General features: G+C 40.6%; 1 protein-coding gene and 1 long non-coding RNA gene across 2 annotated transcripts; both read right to left on the reverse strand.

The window, feature by feature from the left end:
- Positions 1-10,758: 10,758 nt before the first annotated feature.
- Positions 10,759-12,181, reverse strand: LOC124192227 (cleavage and polyadenylation specificity factor subunit 5-like). Its single transcript, XM_046585427.1, has 6 exons — positions 11,922-12,181; positions 11,587-11,787; positions 11,465-11,528; positions 11,247-11,412; positions 11,045-11,159; positions 10,759-10,985 (listed from the first exon to the last, which is right to left on the reverse strand). The coding sequence occupies exons 1-6, from the start codon at positions 12,050-12,052 to the stop codon at positions 10,964-10,966; spliced, it is 699 nt and encodes a 232-aa protein (XP_046441383.1). The 5' UTR covers positions 12,053-12,181; the 3' UTR covers positions 10,759-10,963.
- Positions 12,182-13,234: 1,053 nt separating this feature from the next.
- Positions 13,235-14,238, reverse strand: LOC124192007. The gene is made up of 4 exons (XR_006873542.1): positions 14,177-14,238; positions 13,667-14,064; positions 13,532-13,608; positions 13,235-13,472 (listed from the first exon to the last, which is right to left on the reverse strand). It is a non-coding gene; the product is annotated as an uncharacterized LOC124192007 (long non-coding RNA).
- Between the last annotated feature and the right edge of the window lie 9,807 nt (positions 14,239-24,045).

Consider the following 24,045-nt stretch of genomic DNA (forward strand, 5'->3'; position numbering starts at 1 on the left):
ATAGATGCGTGCGAATCCAATTTTTCAAATGGTGGAAAAAATGAGGAAAACGCGCGCGGCTGCCGGCCGAGTCGATCAAGAAAGTGGAAAATGAAATGTAAAATAAATAATAAAATGAAAATGGGAAGAAGAAAAAGAAGAAGAAGAGCAGCTATTCACGACAAAAGAAGGGCGAAAAATGGGCCAGAGAGGAGCACCGGTCGGTGGACGGAACGGTTAGGGAATTACAAGGAAAATGGGCTTGTAAGAAAAGAATGGAGAGAAGAAAAAAGAAAAATATTTAGGGACCACGCAATGCTCTGGAGCTGCCATCGTTATATGTTCTTTTGTTTAATCGCTACTTGAAATTCCGAGGGTGCAGCAGCGGCGTCGACAGCGTCGTCGTGGATAAATCAGCACTATGGGCTGCCCCGATAGAAAAAGACTTTTGTGACAAAAGTTTTTTCTTCTTCTTCTTTTTATTATTTCCTTTTTTTATGTTGCGTTCCAGAAAAAAAAAGAAGAAGGGCCGGCTGGTCTGTTCCATCGTTCGTGCCACCTTTTAACTTTTCGGGTACCTACTTTTAAACGTCGCGCACTCTCTCGTCACGATCACGTTGACTCTTTCGTGTTTTTTATTTTCTTTTTTCTATTGAAATATATTTCTTTCCCCCGCTCGTCCTTAAACCTTTCTTCCTTCTTCTTATTCTGGACGAAAGTTTCGACATCAGCTCACGGACGGGTTGACGACGACGATGTGTTTGCTCATGTCTCATTCGTCGATTTGATAGGATGTACTTTGCCTTATTGCCGCTCGACTGGTATAGCGTGGCCGTAATACTTTTTCCATCAACTGATCCTTTTCTGTCCCGTTTTTTGGAAGGGCACCAAGGAGAAACAATCGAAAATGTGTTATATCGTGCAGTATATTATATCTGTACAAGAAATACATACGTAGATGAGTGTAGTATATATCCATATCCCTGTAGGAGGAAGCGGAAGCAACTTGAGGATGAATAAGGAAGTATATGTAGGCAAAAGGGGAATGCAACAACAACAAAAAAATGTAGTAGGTGGCAAAAGTAGCACTGGGGAAGATTTCCATCAGCGTCAATGGGGGTCCCAGCATAAAGAGAGATGCCCCGTTGTGCACACAGCAGTGCCACGGATTTGTTTGGACGCCCACTTGCTTCACTGGGAACATATCCGGCTCTCTGACTCTTTGCTGCTTCTTCCCCCTCCTCCCCCCGAAAAACTCTATGGGAATCACTTTCGGATGGAGTGTACGATGACGACACTCTCTAAAAAGTAATACTCTTGTTATTCCATTACAACGGGAATCCAACTTTGGGATTACAACATGTGTAGTACAACACCTCCTTACAACAACAATTGGAATCAAGAATCCTTATTAGCTCTCAGTCAATGATCTTGAAATGATTAATGTCAGCACCAACCAAAATGTCAGCTGTTGCAAATATAAGGAACCCATCTTGTTTTCTATGTTTTGTAAATGTGAATCATCATCAGTTTTTTTTCCCCTTGTTGTTTCTGGTTATTTTCAGCACAGGCGAGAGTGACGCAGTTTAGAGGAGGTCACGATCTGTCGTGAAAGGGACACGAAGCCATTCTGTGCCGCATAGCACAGCGGATTCTCGGAACAAGAGCAAAACAGATAAGAGTAAATGGATGTAGCAAGAGGAATAAGCGTCGGCGAGGAGGAAAACTCCAATGTACGTCACTATTAACACACCCGAATGCTATTATCTATCGGCTAGAGTCTCGCTATACCGTTAAGCTGCTGCGGCAGTAAAAGAACAAGAAAAAAAAGGAAGAACTTCACATCAAGTCTAAATGTGGCGTTGCGATAAAGAAAGAAAGAAAGAAATAAAATAAAATAAAAAGGAACAGAATCGTAGTAGATTGTTGAATAAGGGCCCGTCTAGTAGCTGCCAAAATGCCTGTTGGGTGTCGATTTGGCTCTGCGCTCGTTCGATTTTCGTCTTTGGGTTTGTTTGCTTTGTTTTTTGTATTATTTTTCTTAAAAGAAAAGCGAGAAGGGAGAAAGAAATAAAGAAGGGAGTTGACAACAAGCGTCGGTGGGAGAAAATGGTGTCCCGCCTTATATTTTGGCTATACATCGCATCTTCAGCTGTTTCGGACATTAATGATGAATATCCCCTTGTAGCCTTTCGACTTTTCCCTCTTCTTTCACTCACACACTCTCGCTTATCTGTCCGTCTCTTTTTTTCTCTTCTCTTTTGCGTCCATATAGGAAATTGTTGGGATGATAATGGGTTCCGCTTCTTGATATCAACGCCCCAGTTTTGGGTTTTGACCCTCCTGTTTTTTAAGGAGCCCGATCGTTTTGGCAGCCTCACTTAAAACAAATCATCCTTCTTCTTTCTTATGCCGCCCATTCATATTGATGTTTAGACCCGTCTCGGCAGAGGCTCAATTTTTCTTTTTTTTTCTTGGCCGTCACCTTCTTTTTATTTTCTCTCTCTCTCCTCTCCTCCTCTCTATTCTCCACATCTTTCCGTTGATGATGTAACTTGGGATTTTCCCTCGCTGATGATAAATCATATCGCTCGGGTTTTCTGGGCGACCTGACAAGTCCACACGCCCTCTCATCGTTTTCTTTCACTTCCCACTTTGGGGCTTGTGTAAGTACGCGGACGGTCGTTCGCTCTCTTTTACACAACAATCGGCTGTGGATTGTTACATCACGTTGCCACCGACCCGAGAGAACCCGAGAGAGAACTTGTTTTGTTGATGCGGCCTCTATATATAGGCCACCAGGAGTATATAAATATATATATACGGTTGTTGTCGGTAGTACTACTATATGTCAATCAAGCGGGAATGTCTCGTGTTGAGCGATTTTCATAAAAGAGCACTCAACAGATCGCGCAGCTGTGAGTAGCGCGGCAGAGTGTCGAGCCTTTCTCTTTCCGTCATCTGCCACCGCTCTCGCCTCTTCTTCTATTAAATATACAACGAATGCCTTCAATACTTAATGTCTGAGGCTGTACTATATTTATATCTTTTTTTTCTTTCCCACCCACCCATCCCAGCAGGCTTCTTGAGGCGGGATTTCGATGACAGCAGCACTGGTGGTCGTTTCGCTTCATAAAAAGGAAAAAATACAGATAAAAATAGAGGATCCGAACGTGACCCATCAGCCAACCCTATCTATCTCTCTCTCTCTACATATACAATACCCTTTTCTGTGTCGTAGGCCATCCCCCCCCCCCCTCCATTTCGTTGCATTGAAAAGAGTCCTGCTGCATAATAATGGCAGTAGCCAAATAGGTTGGCAGGGTAGGTTAGAATCTATGTTATTATATTCCTCTGGTTTCTCGTTTTCGGTGTAGTAGTACTAGTATTGGACCGAAAACCTTTCAAACCGACCTTGCATGTGTGTGTGTGTGCATACACACACTGCGAGTGAGTGCACAGAGCGCATTGATTTCTATTGATATTAAAAAAAAAAGAAGGGAGAAAATGGGGTTTTTTTTTTCTTCTTCGTCTGGCGGGGTGGTCGATGGACTGGAAAGGACTGATAGCGTGGAAGGCGATCGCTAGTGCTAGACACACAGATTTCCCACCCTCTGCGTGGTGGCGACGTCATCGAAGCTCTAGGCCGCTGCTCATCCGCACACATTTCTGTCAGGACAAACACGTTCCTCGGTATTATATAAGAATCTTCTTCTTCTTCTTTTTCTTCTGGGAATGTGTATATATGACTCCTTATATTCTTTGCGGGGTGGTTGGGTGGTGGCCCCGGCATTACTACCGAGAGCTCGGCGATAATGTTCAGCGCCTCTGTCAACAAGTGAACCACCACCACCACCCAGTCGAGAGAAAAGAGCAGCAGCAGCAGCAGCGAAGAAACAAAGAAAAAAGAAATGGGGAAAAAGGCAGAGAAAACAATAATAAAGAAGAGAAAGAAAGAAAGAAAGAAAGATGGATGACTGGATACGAAGGAAGCGGAAGAAAAAGCAACTCCACCCTTTTTCTTTCACTCTCTCTCGTGAAGGAGGGGGGAAAAAATGATGAAGAAAATATGGGAGCAGGAAACCGCAACTGATAACAAACGATGGTTGGATTTCCTCTTTGCGAACACGCAGAAATGAAACTTTTCGGGTTAGCTTTTTTTTTCTCTTTCAGATTTTGTTTTGACTCTGATGTTTTTGCCTCTCTCTCTCTTTTGAATATCGCATACGTCTTCACTCTTCACATCAGCAGTTTAATACATCCAGCATACAAGGGGGCATCGCGTATATAGAGAGAAGGGGGAGAAATGGTGGAAAGATCGCCCCCTTATCTCTCCGATAGAGAGAAGAAAACATGTTTACCACTCCTAGCTTTGCTCCCGTGTGTGTTGTGTGTGTTGTGTGTAAAAAGGGGCGTCCCGAGTTCTTCTTTTTGCTGGGCGGCGGACGATCCGGCAGCAGCTAGGGCCGTCGATTCCATCAACAGCAGACCAGTTATGTGTGGAAAAAAGTTAGGGTGGGGGTGGGGAGGTAGTAGGCCAGCTATATAGCGGAGCAACAGCAGCAGTTCAATCATCAATTATCGTCTCGTTCCGCCAAGCGCGCATCAAGAACCTGGCGAAATGGAATGGATGCAGGAAGCCGCCGCTATAGCTCATCCGCTGCGTGCGCTCCATTCCGTTTTTGCCTGGGCACAGTCGACTCGACTTGGCGGAAGGAAAAGAGGAGAATCGGCCGCTCCTCCTCCTCCTCCTATCCGCCGCCGCCGCCATCACCGCATCTCATTTATAAACGGATCAACTCGCCAATCGAGAATTGAACGAGAAACCCGGGGCCGTCGTCTTCGTCTATAGGAGAGAAGAAAAAAATATAAAAAAAAAAAAAATAATACCCGGCGCGTTATCGCCCGTCTTCCTTGGGGAGCACTGCTGGGCGCAGAGAGCAGCAAGGATTTAGTATAGACGCGCGTCCGTTGATGATTCCCTTCACCTCCGCCCCTCATCGAAATGTTTCCAGTGCTCATTATCAACCAATTCCGTGACCTCTCCCGCTCTCTCAACAGCCTCCAGACTATATAACCGGCGCTTCCAACTTGTTACTCTGCTGCTTCAAATATTCCTTTAGCCTATAGATTGACACACACACACACATACATCTCCTCTACCCCCTTCCCCATCTAGTATATATGTACTGCTTGTGCCCAGCGAATAGTGCTATCTACTGCTGGCTGGGCGATGTGATTGAAATGCCGAATCGACAGTTTCTTTGGCAGTGAGGACACGAATTTTGAAAGTGGGGTGGTTGTAGTCGTAGGTTGGAAGGGAGGGACGGAGTTTCCTCCTTCCTATTCTTTTCGTTCTGTATTCACTCCTCATCCGTCGGTCCCCCCTCCTCCCGCGTGTTCGATTTTCTTCGTTACAGCCGAGTGTGTAGTAGGGACGAGAACCTGTTGTCGAGGGAACCGTATCAAACCCGACATATCCGAATCGATATCAAATGAGCTTTATCGATTCGTTGTCTTGTTTCCAAAAAACTTTAGCCCAATCCAAATAGACACACTATAGATCTCTCTTTCTATACCGGGAATTCTGATGTATGGGCCGGCAATCTCTCTCTATCAAAATAGATGCCAGTGCAGCCGTCCCCACCCCGTATTCGAACAGTGGCCATATCTGATGAAACTTTTCCTGTCACAACAAGCTGGACGACGCTCCTTCCACGTCTAGGAAAAGAGAACGCGTTGTCGCCCCCATCTCTGCCCACTGATGGCACTCGGACCAGCAAAAAGGACACGACCCCAAAAACTGAAAAAAAGAATTGCTGGTACATTGCCAAATAATGCAAGGCACTATACCGGTACTACATCTTTGAAATCGTGAATTTTTCGGGCATGGTCGCATTAAATGCGGACTATAAAGAGAACGACCTCCCCCAAAAATGGGACTTGAAAAAGAGTCAGAAGAAGATAATTTCGTGGGCGCGTCATTATCAAGAATTTTTCCCGTCATTGGGCAACATTTTTTGTCAGCGCGATTTAGCGACGCTTCGAGACGGAAGATATTGGGGCCTCGCGGTGAAAGAGAAGAACGGCCGCGTGATATTTTTCACAGCCGTGCCAAATCAGTGCTCTTGCGTCACACGGGCGGCATTCGATCATCCGCGCTGATGGCGCCGGCGTCAGTGGGTTGAATTTAATTGGACGACACCTTGATGATCGGTTTCTCGGCGTTGGCAACACAATACACATCCGCAGCCAGCGATGATGATTCAGCAGTCGCGTAAAGCGAGGACGGACGACTGGCGAGAGAATATCTGGCGACTGACGTATTGTTGTGTTGCCGGCTTTCGCTGGCGTCATGGCAATCTTCTCTCCAACAGTATAAACGCTGACTTTGATGTTTTGATGTGACGGTGGGTTGAACAGGCCCATTCTGATGGCGAGACTCGACGGCTTCTTACTCTTCTCTCTAGCAGAGAAAGATGCATATCTAAGCGGTCTTTGGATAAGAGGAGTAGAGAATAGAACGCGCCTCGTCGTCCACTTTAAATCGCGCCTGGCTGGCATGCGGCAGCCAAGCGCTACGCCAGCAACAGAATTTGATTTTGCCGCCACTATATAGTACTATCGATTCTGATTACTTTCCCCTCCTTTCCTTTCTTTTTTTTTTTTCATTTTCTTTTATGATCTTATTTCATCTCCGCCGGGTTTTTGTTTTGTTACTAGACGCGGAAGATACAGGGGAGGGGGGATAGGGTCTTATCTGCTTTGTCTTTGGCTGCGCGTTCAGTGAAGCGACTGAAAGAGAAAGAGCGAGCTGTTGTGCAGCATCAGGCGTGCGGGAATCAAGAGAGGGTTGACTTCTTCTTCTCCTTCCCCCAGCATCTCTCTCCCCCCGCTCTACACGACACGCACCTAATCAGATTGTTGGCAGACAACGGCCCTAATGATCCTGCTGGGCCACCACACACACACACACACACACACGCGGGAGCTCCAAGATATATACCCCGAGAATTTCTCACGACTGGCTGAGTCCTCCTCTTCGGTCTCGGTCGGTCGCCGCTCATCAGCGTCGAACAACGCCGCTTGGTTGCGCCTCTCATCGGCGTGGCCAAGAAAAGAAACCGCGGCCGAATCAGAAAATCTTTTTCGATGCCTAGCGATTTTTCGGCTTCGATCCAACGTACCCGACTACCCGTGATGAACTTTATTATTATGATGATGATATGGATGCCAAGGTTATATTTTTTTTCTCTATTTCCCAACTCTCGGCGTACATGCAGTTGTTGATGGTAGCCGGTATAGAGTCCTGTTACGAGGGGGAGGTGTAGGTGGCGGTGGAAGATGAGGAGGAGAGCGAGAAAATGCATTGGGATCGATCGGAAGAAAAGGCAATTCAATCTGACTCGGGGCGTAGATCGACGACATCCATTACACATGAATGTGTACAAGTATATATAGAAGGCGCAGTGTGTGCGTGTGTATATACAGGAGCTGTAATATAGATATTTTCTCTCTCGGCTAGCATCCCTTGTTGGATAGTAGCCTACATTTTGATATGTTACAACGAATGCACGTACATACAGTAGTAGTACATACATACGTCGTCTCTCTCTCTCGGTCTCTCTATTCGGCATTGACGTCTGCATGTAAGAGCGAAATATAATTACGCACGAAGGCGGTTCAATCGCTCGAGGGATGCGACTAACAATCTCATCCGTCGCCGCCGCCTTTGCCAACCACCGGCGCCGTCCTATACGGCGTCGTCCCTTATATGTGTGTGCAGTGTATTCGACTACCTTAGGGGCAGGAGCCAATAGAAATGGAAGCAAAGGAGAAATGAGGGAGGAAAAGGCGGATAGCCCAAGAGGGGGGAAAAAAGAAGAAGAAGAAGAAAAAAAAACACGCAAGTCGATGGTATAAAAAAGTCTGAATATAGTAGGAAAGACATTTTTTTTACCCAATTTTTTTACTTCCAGGAGAAATAGGAGAGACGGAGGGTGGTGACCTTCGAGAAGAAGTTGGGAAGGCCTATACCGAGTGCGGTTCGATTAGCGTACACGCTCGATTCGGTCAAATCTCATCTTACGATGAAACCAAACCCAACAGGAGCCAGGAACAGGTTCGCCCACTTTGCTCGAGCTCTCTTTGAGATTGCCAAGTCAGGCGGACGGACCGAGATATAGAGAGAAAGAGTAGAGTGGGGGAGGAAGAGAGGTTGAGAATATAGAGCAGAGAGAGAGAGAGAGACTCTATTGAGTCGTAGTATAGTACAAGTCCACGTATGGAGACTCAATTCGGTTTCAACCAGAGTCCTCGACCTGCTGCAAAGCAATTAGCCATCAGCCAAGAGTTCAAGTTTGCAAGGGGACACGGGCCTAAAGTCGTTCATCTAGAGATGATGATGGTCCAGCAAAAGGGAAAGTTGGAGAGTCTCCGGCCTGCTGCTTCTCTTTGTCTTACTCCCTCACACAACTCCTTACCTTAAACTTGGGTCCAACTCTGCGACAACTACGACGCCGTTCCTACCGTACCCAACCAGTTGGTTCCTTGTATATTTTCATCTTCTTTTTGTTTTTTTTGTTTTTTTTTCCCCTTCCCATCCTGTTTCTTTATCGTCTCTCCAAGTCTCCAGTAAGGACGGCGGCCGCACACATCTCTTTGTCTCTATTTGCCACTTTTCCAACAGAACAAACTACTATAGAGTCTTCCAAGTTCCCTCCCACTTTATCATATATCGTCCCTTTTTATAGTCCGAGAAGTTGGCCGTGCGCGTTAACAACAGGTTGAACGAAAATGGAGCGCTAGAGCTGGGGGGGCTCTCGAAAGATCTATAGAAAAGAGGCAACAGGTATTATAAAGACACACAGAGAGAAAAGAGAGTCAGCAGCCGAGTAAAAACGAATCACCATTTCCATTTTGCCCGGCGAGAGGCCAGCCCCCCTCCTCCCCCCCGAAAGGAAATGAAATTGTCTTTTCTCCTTCATCTTTAGCTTTTCCGCCTCTCGACTCTTTTTCTGCCCATATATTTCGACTGTGAAACGAGACCTTATTACCTCTTGTCGAGTTCGTATCAAAACCTTTCGATCAAGACCAGGTTTAGCATCTCAACAACAGTCCCAGCTTTTATCAAAAGGAGAAGAAGGCCAAACGAGGTAGATTCACCAAATCCAATCTCCACGCAACCTTTGGCAAAAGAAAGAAACGGCCGCCGCCGCCGCCGCCTCCACTACATATAGTATGCTACGTAATACAAGTATTTCCCTTTTTCTCTATTCTTTAAAGGAGAGCCAGAGAGCTAGGCCCTTTATTTCTTCTTCTTGTGGCGCATAACGGACACCTGGCCTTCGACCTCGGATAATATCCCATGCAACTCTCGCCTGCTCTGATGCGTGTAAAAGCCGTTAAGCGACATCTCCTCTCCATATCAATAGCCGATGGAGAGACGAGAAAAAGTTGAAAACGCCAAGAAAATGATAATAAATAAAAAAAGGAGGGGGGTAGAGCTAGACGAACCCATCAATTCGGACAAGCAAGGAAGGCATTAAGGAAACTCATTCATAGGGTAATGTTGTACGGGGAAGCACCCATCTCTGGCTCTCTTTTCCGTTCGTTCGCTCGCCAGCACGCGCTCTCCCTTTTCTTTTCTTTTTCTTTCTTTCTTTCTTTACTTATTCTTCCCCTCTCGTGAGTGCAGCGCTTCAGTAGTTGCGCTTCTTCCGCCGCTTCATGCAGATCCTATGCGGCTTTTTTGGTATCGGAGCATCTACGGCGCTCTCTCCCCGCCACGCCATTTAACGGGGACGCATTAGCATAAAGCCAATCTAGCGCTTCTGCTGTCGCTCGGACTCGGCAGCCGATGACTACAGAAAGAGAGGATAGAAAATCGTTTTTTTTTGCTATCGGCCCGAAAATATCAGCCGGAAAACGACGCTGCGACCGCCTTGTGAAAATGGGACGACGGTGTGTAATAGGCATGAAAGTAAATAACAAGAATAAAACTAAATCAAATGGGATTTTTGAACGGGGCGACAGTAGCTGAGGCTCGGTCCAGGAACGCTGGGGATGAAGATGGGAGAAAAAGAAAAGTCTTATTTCCGGCGAGAGAATATTCAAATAAAGTCTGCCTCAGTTGTCACGATTGGGAACAACAGCGAAACGAAATCACTTACCTTGTTGAAATTCTGGGTTTGACGGGAGGTTTATTTCGTCCATCTATTCTTTATCGTTCCTTTTTCACCACCTCTCAGACCTCCCTCTGTTGTATTCGATTTTCTTCCCCTTCTTTCAACGGCGCACTTTGAGGTCGCTAGGGCGATGTGGAGGATCGAGAGAGTAACGAGTCACGTTCTGATGTAATTACCAACGACCAGAGTTAAATTTCGTATTCTCTCCTTCCCTCTGCTTGTTCTCGGGTTGCTCTTTACTCCCCCCCCCCCTTCTTCGTTCGACGCACTGGTCACGTTCTTCATTATTGCCGAAGGATTATTTGATAATCCACGTCCACAAGGAGATTAGTTGATTTTTTCCCCCTGTCGATTCTCGTTACTGTTTGACCTCACTTCGCTTCTTCTTTGTCAATGTACTGTCAAGCCTTTTTTTTCCCCGTTCGGGTCTGAGAGGATTATAGTAGGTTAGCCACCCAATCTGTCTGAAGGCTTTCGACCAAGTGTTACACTAAATATATACTTGAATTACTTCGTTTCATCCATACCTTTAACAAAGAATTTTTATTTTCTTGAACTTGAATGGTCGACTTGCGTCGCGAACACAATGAGATTTGCTTTTATAAGCATTTATTGAATGAATCAAATTCAGCCGCACATTAAGACGATTAACGAATTAAATGAGCCTTCGTTTCTTCTTTCACTTAGATAAGCGTCAAAGTCACTGCCACAAATAAAAAAACACGCAAATTGTTGAGACTATTTTGCAGAACCCTCGCCTTTGGACTGTGTAGAGAACTTGGGCTTGTGAAGTTTCCTTACATGTATATGAAATCAAATCTGACAAACAAAGTCTAATGATTATCCCAAGAAAATCATACCGTGATTAAAGTTTTAACCTGCTCATTGTTTGTGGAAGAGAGGATATGATGGGACCATATCCCTGAGAATTGTCGTATAATTCAAAAAGGGGTGCAGCAACAAGTTTGTAATTTTTGGGTACTGCGAAGAGAGCTAATGTAGAATAAATATCATGTTCATTAAGAGGGTTAAAATAACTAAAATATCCAAACTGCTCAAGACGAAAAGAATTATTTATACCTTTTTCTTGAAGCTGAACCAAGAAAAGTTTCTTATGCTCCTTTGGTTTTGTTATGTGTGGAGGTATATATGGATATTGAGGTGGTTCAAAATTTGGACGCCACCAGTTTCCGACTGAATCTTCAATAAGCCAATCTTGCACTACACCATCTTGTCTTCCTAAAATCTAGACAGGGTGTTAAAAAGTAATAAACTAGTGAATTTTTTTCTTTAAATACCTCTGTTAGTAGTCTCTTCAACCCTTCGATATCATCTTCTCCTGGGTTTAACTCTCCCCCTGGCCTTTGAAGAAAAGTTGAAGATTAGAAATGAAAGGTGATGTTTTGTAAATTACTCTTACAGTTTAAAGAAAGTGGTTCCCAACTGTAACAACAAAACATGAGGTAGCCCATGTTCATGAACTAGTAAGATGCCTTCTACACTTCGTCTCATTCCAACTTTATCAAATTCTTCCCTCATTCGTTGAAATCGTGCAGGAACTGATGGATCTCTTTCAAATAAAGGATCTTTGGTTCCAAATGTGTAGTTTGACAAAGGGTACCTAATATAAAGAGAATGTTGCTGTCAATAAGTGTTTGAAAATAGCAGTTCAATAACATTGTTTTCTTTCAATCAAAACATTGTTGCTCTTTGTCTTCATGTGGCATTATTTCCATAAAAGGTTAAAATACTTACAAATTGATAGTTCTGTGCAACGTCAAAGATCCCTGATTGAATTTCATGTTTGACATTTCAGTTTTTATTTCGGTTTTTATTTCACTTTTAGGCCAACCGACGCGATTCGTACAGGATTGTATGCAAGCCATGGTAAAGCAATAGTAGCATTCAGCAGACTGACAGAAACTGGCATTGACAACGTTGCAATTTAACTGAAATTTTATTCTCTTAGCCAGAGCTATGGAATACTGGTACCGCCACTCATATGACGAGCTCTTCCATTGCTTTTTTTCTCTGGAATTGAAGCCTGCCCTGCTCCTTAGCTAAAAGCACCACAGCGGGTGTGTGGGGAAATAGGGTATTCGCATGGCATGGTATAGGAATGGAGGGAAAAGTGGAGGAGTGGCAAGGAGCGAGATCGATATCTTAGCTCCGATTATCTCCGATTTTCACTATCGATTGCTAAAGTTGGCTTCAGCCCCAGATAAAATTTCCGAGAGGAAGAGTTAACATGGCAGTGGCGCTACCAGTATTCTATAGCTCTGCTCTAGCGATATCGCGCGTTCCCAAACCAGAGTTATAGATGTAGGGGAAGAGGGGCTATTCCGGACAAAATTTAGCAAACTGGTTTATAGTTAATATTTCTTTAAGTGCAAGCTCAGAAAAGTATTTGTTTTGGCACCAAAATGTAGCCCAGGGTTTCTTCTTTCAAAAACTTCTTTTGAAAATGTTTTTTAGTAATAAATGGCTTAAATATTAACGGTTTAGTTTCACTGACTTTTTGTCCGGTTTCACCCCACAGAAGGGGCTTTTTCGGACAGTTTAAGAATATATATATTTTAAAGATAGAAAAGCAAGCTTATCAGCTCGCCGCGAAGGGATAGTCGTAAGCCAGTTGAAAACTGTCTTAAATGAAAAATTCAGGGCCTATTGTTAAGTCGGACTTTTTGCTAAATGCCTTCCAAATTTATCAGAATTTTTCTATAAATTCAATGTTCTTTCTATGAAATTTTGTGAAAAAAAATTCTACCGCAAAATTTTGATTTGTCTGAGTCATGGTTAACAAAGGGCATGGGTCAAAACAATATTTTTATTCTAAAAAAAAAGTAAATCTATAATGAGACTTGAACCATGGCCCTCTTCATTATCATGCCAGCGCTATAACCAAAAATCTATTTTTCGTCTTTTAATTCGATCCATTATCAAATGTGATAGACAATTTTCTCTTTATTGCCACGACAGATGTCGTGACAATAGACAGTTTTGACCGTCGCGCCACGACATATGTCGTGACAATAGATCTAACCATGAATGTAATGACCAGAAAATTCTTATTCAATTCCTACTTGTTGTGTTATTGTGCCCTTCTTCCCGCGACCGCTAGATGTCGTGCGGCGCTCAAGCGCTGAAGCTTGGAAGCAGCGAGCAGGAAGAAGGGCAGTCTGGTTTCGGCTGAGTCCGTAGAGAGAAGCTCCTTTCGCCTCGCTTAATACACTCCGTTAATTTACTTAAATTAACTACCCGGATTACAACCTAACACTACTCTGTGTCATGTCTTTTCTTCTGCGTCTGAGAAAAAGAAAAATGAGTTAAGATTACGTTGTAATAAAAGGAGTGGTTATATTTACCTTAGCCTTAGCTTCCAATTTAGCCTTCTCCCTGTCGTACTTTTCCATTTTTCCAAGAATGCGTGCCTTTTCAATTACTATTCATAAAAAAATGGATTAAATTAGGAATTTTAAAAAAATCAAACTAAATTTTACATTCGCGTTTGTAGTATGTCCGATATTCCGAAACTTGATCTCGCAACTTGTCGATTTCTATCTGCTGCTTTTCTATTTTAAGATTCTTTTGATATATCTCCTCCTGCAATTGCTCCACCTTGAGAGACTTGGACCTTTCCTCTCGATTCTCTTTGTCTTCAAGAACTTTCAAATTGTTAGGGACCAACTTCGCAATTGCTACTGTCTGTTTCACCAATAAAAAAGTATTAATACTATTGTAACAAGGCGGTGAATAGGATTGAAGACGTGTATTGTAAGTCACGATAAACGTTGAATACAGAGACTGAGAGCGAGGAGCTCTTTGCCGGACCCTTTTATGCTGGGTTGGGCGGATCTATATGATAGGCTAATATGTGCCGGTACATGGGTCGGCGGATCTATATGATAGGCTAATTAGTGCTGATATTACATGGGTCAGCGGATCTACATGATAAGCGTGAGACATCCGTTACACTATTTAACATGACAATCAACCATAATTGTCTTTACCTTTTGCTGGGTAGCTTTCATCTTGTTAGCAGCGTTTACATCTAGATGCTGAGGCACGTCGGCCAGAGGCGGCCTAGTTATCACTTAAGAGAAAGATGAGTGTGATGGAATTCCTTGTTTTCATTAATGATTTTTTTTTAGATTTATAGAACAAGAAGAAAATGACCATAAGTGAAGATCTAGAAACATCCAATTCCCACGGCGGTGCCAATGCCAAGTTGGCCGATAAAAAACAAAATTGCTGTAATTGTCTTCAATCGAGTGACGTTGCGTGGACTTAGTGACTCTGCCTTTTCAGCCGATTGGCCAAAATCGGTGCCATCAACGGCGCACAGGATAGGAACTTGTCTGTTGCCAAAAAGTAGAAATTTGTCCACCAACCTGAAATGAAAACCAAAATATTTTTAAGGAATTAATTAATTTACTGAATACATAAATATATATTACCAGGAACAGCATTTGCTTAAATATCTAAACGGACAAATAAAGCAGTGATTCGAATACTAGGAAAAACACTTTAAGGGATGACAGACAGTCATCTGCGTGAAAGCCTTCTCTTTGTTTGACTCATTCAAGCAACATGTAAATGGGCCGAAAAAGGGCAAACAAAGTTCTTAAAGTGGCTGTCCCAATATTGAAGCTGCCACAAAAATAATTTAAAAAACAAACCTTTGATTGATGATGAGAAACAAATACAGACGAATGAAATTTGAAAATACTAGAGAATTCTTAATGCTGAAAACAAGCCGTACAACGGCTTGTCTGTGGGTGTGTTGAAGTCCTAGGAGGCAAAGGCACCGGCCAATGCCATTTCAGACATGACGGAACCGAAGGATAGAACCCATACCAGACCAAAAATGTTGTAAAACTGGAGGAACGTCACCAAGTAATGGGTAAAGCCAGTTTCAAGACCCACCACCTAGAACGATGAAATACCGATCGAGGCCACTTAGAGTGAAACTGACCCAAAATACCCAATGCAAAGAACTTGGAAGACCCAAGGGAAGATAGGGAAGATTGTTAGACTACCAACAGTCCTAAAACAAAATCACAAAAAAAGTTATTAAAAAACGATGAAGAATTGCCAATTAACTGTTAATTCAATGTACTGGCTGGCTTTTGGCTTTGTCGATGAGGACAATAGCCCCACGAATGTAATTGCGCCAAAATATGAGCATTAAGACAATGACGACCATGAAACTTACCAGAATAATGCGAAACATAAGCCAACTTTCCTCGGAGTCCAAGTATGTGGCCAGGTTTGTGGAAATGGCCAATTGGCCAGCGTTTGCTTATTGGCTCCAGAGAATTCCTTTAGTTCTTCATATCGCGTGAAGCACATAAAGAGACCTAAATAAAAAAATAAACGAATCAATAAATACTCAATTGTTGTATGAAATATAGATATGAGAAATTACCAACTCCCTGTAGAGCTAAGAAGAACAACTTAGCACCAGCTTTGCATCTGGAGCTACCAATGACTTCCTGAATTTTTGCTGAGTTCACTTCTGTTATTTTTGCTTATTTTCTGTCTCTAATTTTTCAAAGCCTAACAAAATCGTCCCCCTTGATCCCATTCAAACATTTCTTCTGAAGAGATTCTCTGATAGGGGTCATGTCATTAGTACCTCATTTTTTTAAGAACCTTCGTCACCAGTACCTTCATTTGGAAATGCATGTCACAATTACCACAGTTTATATGTACCTTAACCCTCCTTCATACCTTTTATTTTCTTTACGCAGATATCTCTGAATTCACAACAAATACTTTTATGGAATACCGTTTGTACCACTTTTGTTTCACGATGAACTTGTTTTTTTTTCAAAAGAAAATATAAATTTGTTAATAAAGTCAATCGGTTTTTTATATAATATATTGCATTTGTTGTAATTTTTAAATTTAATATACCAAATTTTCCCTGAGAGATTTAACCTTGGTAAAAGATGGAAGGCTATGCCTTGGTTATGGGCCCCAAACTGTTGATTGTTTCCCCAGGGGTTCCAGCGTGTAAACGGGTCATTTTCTCGATTTTCAGTAATTTTTTATGTGATTCGCCGTATTCATCTTCGTTCCAATGTTTCCAAAATTGAAACATGTTGGTTTTTTATTCAATTTTATATATTTATTTGTTTGATCGAAATTCAAATTTTGTTCGTGAAAGTCGGGCTGTGATTGGTTGGTGGCAGGTTGGTGGATTTAGGGACCCTCCTGTGCCTCGAGTCTTTGTTTTTTGGGTGAACTATTCTACAGTTGGATTTTCCATGTAAAACTGTATGGTATAGGGTATATTTTGTGATGAAAGGTTGGTTTGTCCATTTTTAACTTGTGTTTGTTTAGAGATGGCTAAGGCGGCTGTCGTTTGTCATTTGTTTTTTATGTTATGCATGAGGAATTGGGGGACCCTCGCTACGTTTCGAATAATTGTTTTTTCGTTGATGTTTATAGTTTAATCGATTAGCCATTTCATATTGCAGCCCATAGGTTAATTCCCATTGATATTGATTTCGTTGTAAATAAGTTAGTAGCATTTTAAGAAAGAGCTAGAAAAGTTGTACAGACGTGAAAACTATCCCTGTACATTCACCAGTCTTTCGCGTAACGACATCTAGTGGCAATGAAAACTCCTAATCTAACCCGCCGTAGCGTTTTTACTAGCACTCTTAATCTATTTAAATTTTTACCTATTTTAGCCATCGCGAGCCTTTATTATGTGCAATATTGCAATATCGATTAATGTAACCGGTACTTGGTTAGAAAATTTCGTTGTCCCTTGGTTTTCTATTATGGGGCAGTTGGACATTCTGCGTTGCGATTTCTCCGCAAATGCGAAAATTTCATTTCTGTCCAAGTTGGTCTGTGTCGCCTACAGCGTCTTATGGGAAAATCAAATTCTTCTTGCTAAAAAAATTGTTTTCTTATCTATGACTCTGATTTCCCCCTTTTTCTTCCTAACAGTGAATACTTCATTCATTTCTTTATTAACTAATTTTTATTTCTATCCCCAATTCAATCTGGTTAATTTTTAATAATTTTTTTGATGACTGTATCCCTTTGTTCGTCTCCTGTAGGAGACGTTTTTAGACGTTTCTAGAAGAATCGACCACTCTACGAACGAAATTCTTCTGCTAAAGGAGACAAAAAAAACAGAAAGTTGGTTTTTCCATAAACTGTCACTGGCCGTGGGCCGATAATGAGATATTGCAAGTAATTTACACTGAAGTTACTAATGACAAATACTTAAGTGAAAAGAGGTAGACTGAAAGCAACAGAAAATTATTTTTCGAATGAGATAAGTGAAAAAAGAAATTTATTTTAGAACTGGAGAACTGTTATGGTAGCAGTGGCTTATCTTTTTTCATCTGGGACATATGTTTTAACTATATCTGAGCCTTGTAAGCTGTTGACTTTAAAATTGCATTGATAAAATGTATGTGTTTTTATGGCTTAAGGGTTGAAAATAAGTGATATAATTTGATGAAGTTATTGGTCAGAGACGTCAGGACTTCATTGTCAATCAATTCATAAATTTTACTGAATCTCCTGGTTGTAAGATAAAGAGGTTTCAACGCCCGAGGGAGTTCTATATTTCTTGCTATCATGTACTGATATAATTTTTATTTGCATCTCAAGAGTGGTTACTGCCAGGGGAGTACAAATGATCGGATACATCCCGCATCATCCTGGATGTTACCATTGTTTCTTTTAGGTGATTTACGTGGTGCTCGTAGCATTACAGGAGATTCATGGTTTCTCAACAATGATAACATACAAAAATAATAGCTTTCAAATAACTGTGATAATAAAATATTAGAAAAATTAATGAAAAGATGACATTCTCGGCAATCATTGCAGAATATAAAACAGTAACTCTTCAAGTAAATTATGGCAATTAAACATCAGGGAAATAATAAACATCTCTTGAATATTTAAATGCCGTATTTCTTTTTTAATACTTAAGTTGAAGCTCTAAGCATAGTTTAAGAATTTTAATTTCGCGAGAATAAGTGACGAAGAAGTTTTGAAACCATAACACTTTCAAATAAAATCATCATTAGAAATTATAATTTCTAAATATGAGGGCTTTTAATGAAAAAGGCTTTTCTGCAAAATATTAGAGAAATTCAAAAAAACAAATTTTCCAATTGATTTTAGTATTTAAATATTAAGGAGGATTGTAGAATTTATTGAGATAAATATCGAAAATAACTGTGGAAGACATTCAAAAACTATTAATTTTCAAATAAACTATGTTATTTAAATATTAGGGAAATCAATAAAAAAGCATATAAAATACACCCAACTCAGTGAAATCATCTCTGTAATACCCCACATTTAAAGTTTTTCTAAACTATGCCCACATGGAGTCCACTTTATTGAATTAATAAAATAAATTTAAAATTGCTTTAATTACATTATGTACCACAAACATAACACAATGCCACAGCAGCATGAATTTCCATTCATAGTATGGTCTACAGAAATTCCAAAAATTATTTGAAATAGTCCATCACATTGTTACACTCTGTCCATTCAGCTCACAAGCCAGGTATCACCACTCTCTTCCCTTGACCGTCCTTTTTGCCGTCATGCTCCGCAATAACTTTGTCTTTCCCCTTCCATCGCGATTACCACTCTCCGTTGTCCACTCCACGTTGACTTACGTCAACTTTTATTTATTTTCCCCCTCCTAGAATCCGGCCTTCTCTAACATACCGGATCATAACACTTTTTATCATCTAAATGAATTTTAAATGTTGTAAACTAAAGTATAGTTACGTAGCTAGTAGTTAATTTCAAAGCATTCAAAAAAATTTAAGTAATAATGGATTCAATTGCTTTAGTCTCTCCATGTATCTAGAAAGTACTTTCTTTATTTTATCACCTCCTTTTGAATTATTAGTGGTTTTTCATTAATGTCTTTTGATGAACCTTAACTAAATTTTTTTGAAGCGATGGTGCATCTTTAGTGTAGTTCTTTTCTGGGGATGAACTTTAAAAGTTGATTAAAAAACCCATTATCACCGTACTGGTTTTAAGTTTGATGAAACAAGCAGTAAAGGGACATTTTGACAAAACCCAACAAAACGTCCAGACAGTTATAAAGATTCCGATGCCAATGGATTAGTATACTTCTGATTATTTCATCGTTACCATCATGTTTAACGTGGATGGCGATACATTCGAGACATTTGTTTCTAAATCAATATGGATCGATGGAATGTTAAAAAAAAACATTTTGAAGGTCCACGAGTGGTCAACGGCAGTCAAAGGCAGATGGGTGACATCAGCGTGTTGCCTTGAATAAGAACAACTATTCCACATCAGCCTTCAAGAGAAAAATCATCAATATTGAACTGACAATGGCTATTTAGTTACGTTTTCAATTATATTGCCTGTCAGTATTACCCTCTCCCTCCTTCACAGCACGTCACAACTGCAAATACCTTCTCCCTTCCTGTCCTGCGTGGCGTACTCAGGACGTAAAAAGGAAGAGTGAAGCTGTTGCAAACCACATTCATTGTTCACAAACAAATCATGTAATTTCATTATGGAGAAAAGAAAATATGTTGCTAAAAGTAGAGCTTGAGCAAGTAAAGAAAGCAAAAGAAGAAATGGAAAAATTACTAAAGAGAAAAATAAAGGTAATGAAAGACAAATTACATGTTCTCTACGGTCAAGGATTTTATTATAAGATAAGTTGCAGATGTCGGTAGATGAGAACATTCGTCCTTCTGTCATTGCTAATGCCGTTAGTCCATATAGTCAACAGTTATGTCTTTCTTTGGTGAATTATGTTTTTGACTCTCCAAGCTTTCGTTCCAACCAACTATTTTTAAGCCCTCCCTGCCCATTACCATCACTATAAATTGTGTTCGCCCTTCGAAGTTCTATGATATTTGCATGGGAAAGGACAATAACGGTATATCAAAACACCCAGGTAGCACACAGAGCTGTTACAGACTCCTGTAACCGATCTGTTTCACATACTTGTGAAACAGATCCGTATCAGGCTTGTTACATCTCTGTTTTACAGGAAATTTGTCTGGAATTGCTCTGTTTTACAGGATTTGGTTAAAGTTTGTTTCACAGATCTGGAACAGATCTGTTATCTTTCTGTAATACATAAATCTGGTTTTTAACTGTACTACAGACCTGTTACAGATCTGTCTTTTACTTGAGAAAATTGTTTCTGATTTAGCTCTGTTTCCCATGTTTGTCACTTGTCTGTTTTTACTCTGTAGAAAGACATTCTGTTTTTCTTCTGTATTACAGGTATGTCACATGCATGTTTTTACTCTGTATTACCGAGTACAATATGTTTCTGTTCTGTGTCTGTACTCCAGGTCTGGTACGGGTCTGTATTTCCCTTGTAAGACATAAGTCAGTAATAATTTGTTCTGAGTCTGTACCCCAGGTATGTTACAGGTCTGTATTTTCTATGTAAAACTTAGTTCAGTGATTATCTGTTCTGTATTTGTGCCCCAGGTATGCACGGGTCTATATTTCCCTTGTAACACCTATAAGTCAGTAATCATCTTATCTGTGTCTGTATCCCAAGTATGGTACATGTTTGGATTCCCAATGGAAAACTGAATTAAACGTTTTCTTATATGTGTAATATCACTGCAATACCATGCAGTAAGAAGTTACACTCTAATAGTCAATGCAGGGCTAATGGCTATGAGTTTAGTTCAGAAGCCTACTCGTTTCGAACAACAACAATAGTTGTTTATCCACCGGACGGAGAAGTATCACGTAAATAGGTATAATAAAGACTTGTAATTGGTGTGGGGCCAATCTTGGTCTTGTTACTATCGGAAGAGACCAGTGGTAGTCATAGGTAGCAATCAGTTTCGTGAGAGAGACATGTCAGACTGTTTGTTGAATGTACAAGTGTAAAACTGTGAAATATAGATAAATATGAAATATATCTGTTAATTATTATCGAATTATGGTGTAGTGGTTAGCGCACTGGCTTGTGAATACAAAGGTTGATGGTTCGATACCACAGGGAGGCAAATTATTTTTTTCTTGAAAATCTGTTTTTGGTCTGTAAATGGTGATCCCGTTTTACGGATCTGTCACAGACCTGTATGACAGTCTGTAAAAGTGTTTCACTCCAAACAATTTACAGACTCTCAAAAACAGATCTGTAACAGACCTGAACCAGAGTCTGTGTGCTACCTGGGCATCCGTCAAAATTTTTACTTAGAAGAAGAATTGTAGAAGCTCTCTGGACATCGTCCCTGCCCTAAAAGTGTTAATCTGAGTGTCTATAGATAGTTAGTTATAATGTGTCTATAGATAATTTCCATGCCGAAAACGGAGGCCAAACTCCTTTTTTTGAGGAATCAGGTGGATACGAGTTTTTACTGAGGAGTATGAAAGAAGATGAGAAATGAATGATGACCCTGATTGCTAATTAATTTTTTTCCGCCTCCTTTTTAATTTTAGTAATGTATGTAATTTTAAACAAACTGAGTGCTTCTAAAACAACTAAAGTGCTGTTTTGGTTGCTGAATTCTTTTTGGAGTCAAGGTTTTTTTTTCTCCAATGCTTTAGAATAAATGAAATTTAGCAAAAAATAATCAATCGAAGCGAAGGGCTTAAGATGCCGGCGTTCAATATTAGAGATGTATTTTCGTTCATTTTTCGAAAAATGACGTGGTTCGTTTCGTGATGAATTCACCTAGGGAGCTCACGGGGAAAATTTCAAATTGCATAAAATTTCAACACCATGTCCTAATTGTGTGACTTCAAATCGTATGATTTGTTTTTGCAGTTAGGCAGACTGCTTGAATCTTCTTAATCGGCCAGGAATTCCACATACGAAAGTGTTTTTATTTCGTATGAAGTTGAAAAAAGGATTAAATATGGAGTAATCGGAAATTTCATATGGGAGCAGAAAAGGGAAGAAATCTCAGACTGCACCCTATCCAACGTTGATGGATACCTCAGTGGAATGACTCAAGGAACATGAATTTCTATTTCGTAACAATTAATAATTTCCTAATGTTTTTTCGTTGCAGGTGCAACACCATTACTAATGAAAAACTTAAACGACTGAAAACTTCAAGCTGGAATAAATCAATAGAAAACATCCTGAACCTCAAAATTTTTTATAGATTGTGATGAATAGTCTCTGGGTTTATATAGTTTATAGACGAACGGCCGGACACATACACAGGCAATGAGAACTTAAAGGGAGAGTAGAGTGGGAGAACTGAGAGGGAGAGCAGAGAGAGAGAACGGCTGCTGCTGAGGAGCGAGTAAAGGAGACATTCATTTTTTATTGGTTGATTTGTCAAAGTAATTTCATGGTTAATGTAGGTAGACATCACTTTACGAAGAAAGTCGATCAAATCGCACGAAATAGCAATACTGGTGTTCATGTTGCTAAATTTGTCGATGACCATACCAAAAAGGAATTCTTTTCCCAACCCAAAGGCTTAGTTTGTCAAAACATTGCTTGCGGTTTGGATACGAATATTCTAATTGGAAAAGATAGAATTTGCAGAAAATGCAAAATTACTGGACATCCCCAAAATTCTTTACGTGGATTTTTTTGCCCAGTCTGTAGCCTGTCCCTGAATCCAGTTATGGTGGTCAGATTAATTACATTCTATAGAATTGGCTGTTAAAAAGAGAATTTGTGTACGCTAAAAAGAATATAATAATATTAATCTATTATAAGTGGTACTGTTTTAAATTTCAATGTAAAAATTTCGTTTTTTAGGGAAATGTGCAATTTTGTTGGATTCAACATTCAATTGCGATTTTTGCGGAAGTAGTTGGGAACGAAAGTGCTCTTGCAAGACCATGTTTCATGACATCCTGTTACTACAGTTCTGAAGATGAAAACAAGAAGCACACTCCACTAGCTTATCTACTAGACATCTTTACCGTGTTTCACAAAATAAGTTCCACAAAATTGGAGAGTGAAAAAGCATCAAAAGATTGGTTGTATTTTTTTATGAAACGTCACGCTACCCTTTCAATTTGCAAACCAGAACCCACTAGCCTGGCCTGAGCAGCTGGATTCAACAAGTTGGTGGTTATGTCGTTCTATGACAAGTTGTTGAAAGTTAAAAAGTCAATATACAAATTCAAACCCAATGAAGTCAATAATTTAGACGAGACGAAAAACCCCACAGTTTTACTACCACCCAATGTTATTGCTTAAAAGGAACGAAGCAGGTAATAATAGTATTTTACCTCTTTAAAAATATGCATAAATTTTAGAATGTTAATTCTTGCAGGTCCAGTGGACGGTTTCAGCTGAAAGAGGGGATATTGTTACGATGTTGGCCTTCATATGTGCCAACGGATCATCAATTCCGCCTACATTCATATTCCCTAGAAAAAGAATGAAGCCCGAATTTTATGATAAGGGACCCATTGGATGCTTAGGATTCAGCAGACGTGAGACAGGTAAAACTTTGTATTTTGTGAACCTTCTTTATACTGACTATAATTTTTACATAGGCTGGATGATTGGTGAGAACAAAGTGAAGTCCTTAAAGTATTACCTTAGTTATGTCATCTACAGTCGATAGTCGTGCTCCCCTTACAATGGAAAATCCTGCAACTCACCTGTACTACCGAGCAGTGAAGTTTGCAAAGAAAAACGGAATCATTTTACCGCCACATTGCTTCACAACTTAAAGCCATTTGACGTCAATGTTTATGGGCCATTAAAAAGTGCTCTAGCTTTCAGTCACAACGAGTGGCTACAGGCAAATCCGAGTAAAAGGATTGTCGTTAAAGAATTTGCAGAATTGATAAGACAACTATATATTGCTGCGTTCACTCCGAATATCATATCCGTATTTTAAATCTACCGAAATTGAACCATTTAACATATTTG

This window comes from Daphnia pulex, chromosome 4 (assembly GCF_021134715.1).
Source record: "Daphnia pulex isolate KAP4 chromosome 4, ASM2113471v1".
Taxonomy (NCBI): Eukaryota; Metazoa; Arthropoda; class Branchiopoda; order Diplostraca; family Daphniidae; genus Daphnia; species Daphnia pulex.

Coding starts and splice junctions, on each gene's coding strand:
- LOC124192227 (XM_046585427.1), bottom strand. CDS start 12,052: ATGGCTTGCATACAATCCTGTACGAATCGCGTCGGTTGGCCTAAAAGT. Junction 11,529..11,586: donor GGAACCACTTTCTTTAAACT/GTAAGAGTAATT, acceptor TTTTCTTCAAAG/GCCAGGGGGAGAGTTAAACC. Junction 10,986..11,044: donor CTTCCACAAACAATGAGCAG/GTTAAAACTTTA, acceptor TTTGTTTGTCAG/ATTTGATTTCATATACATGT.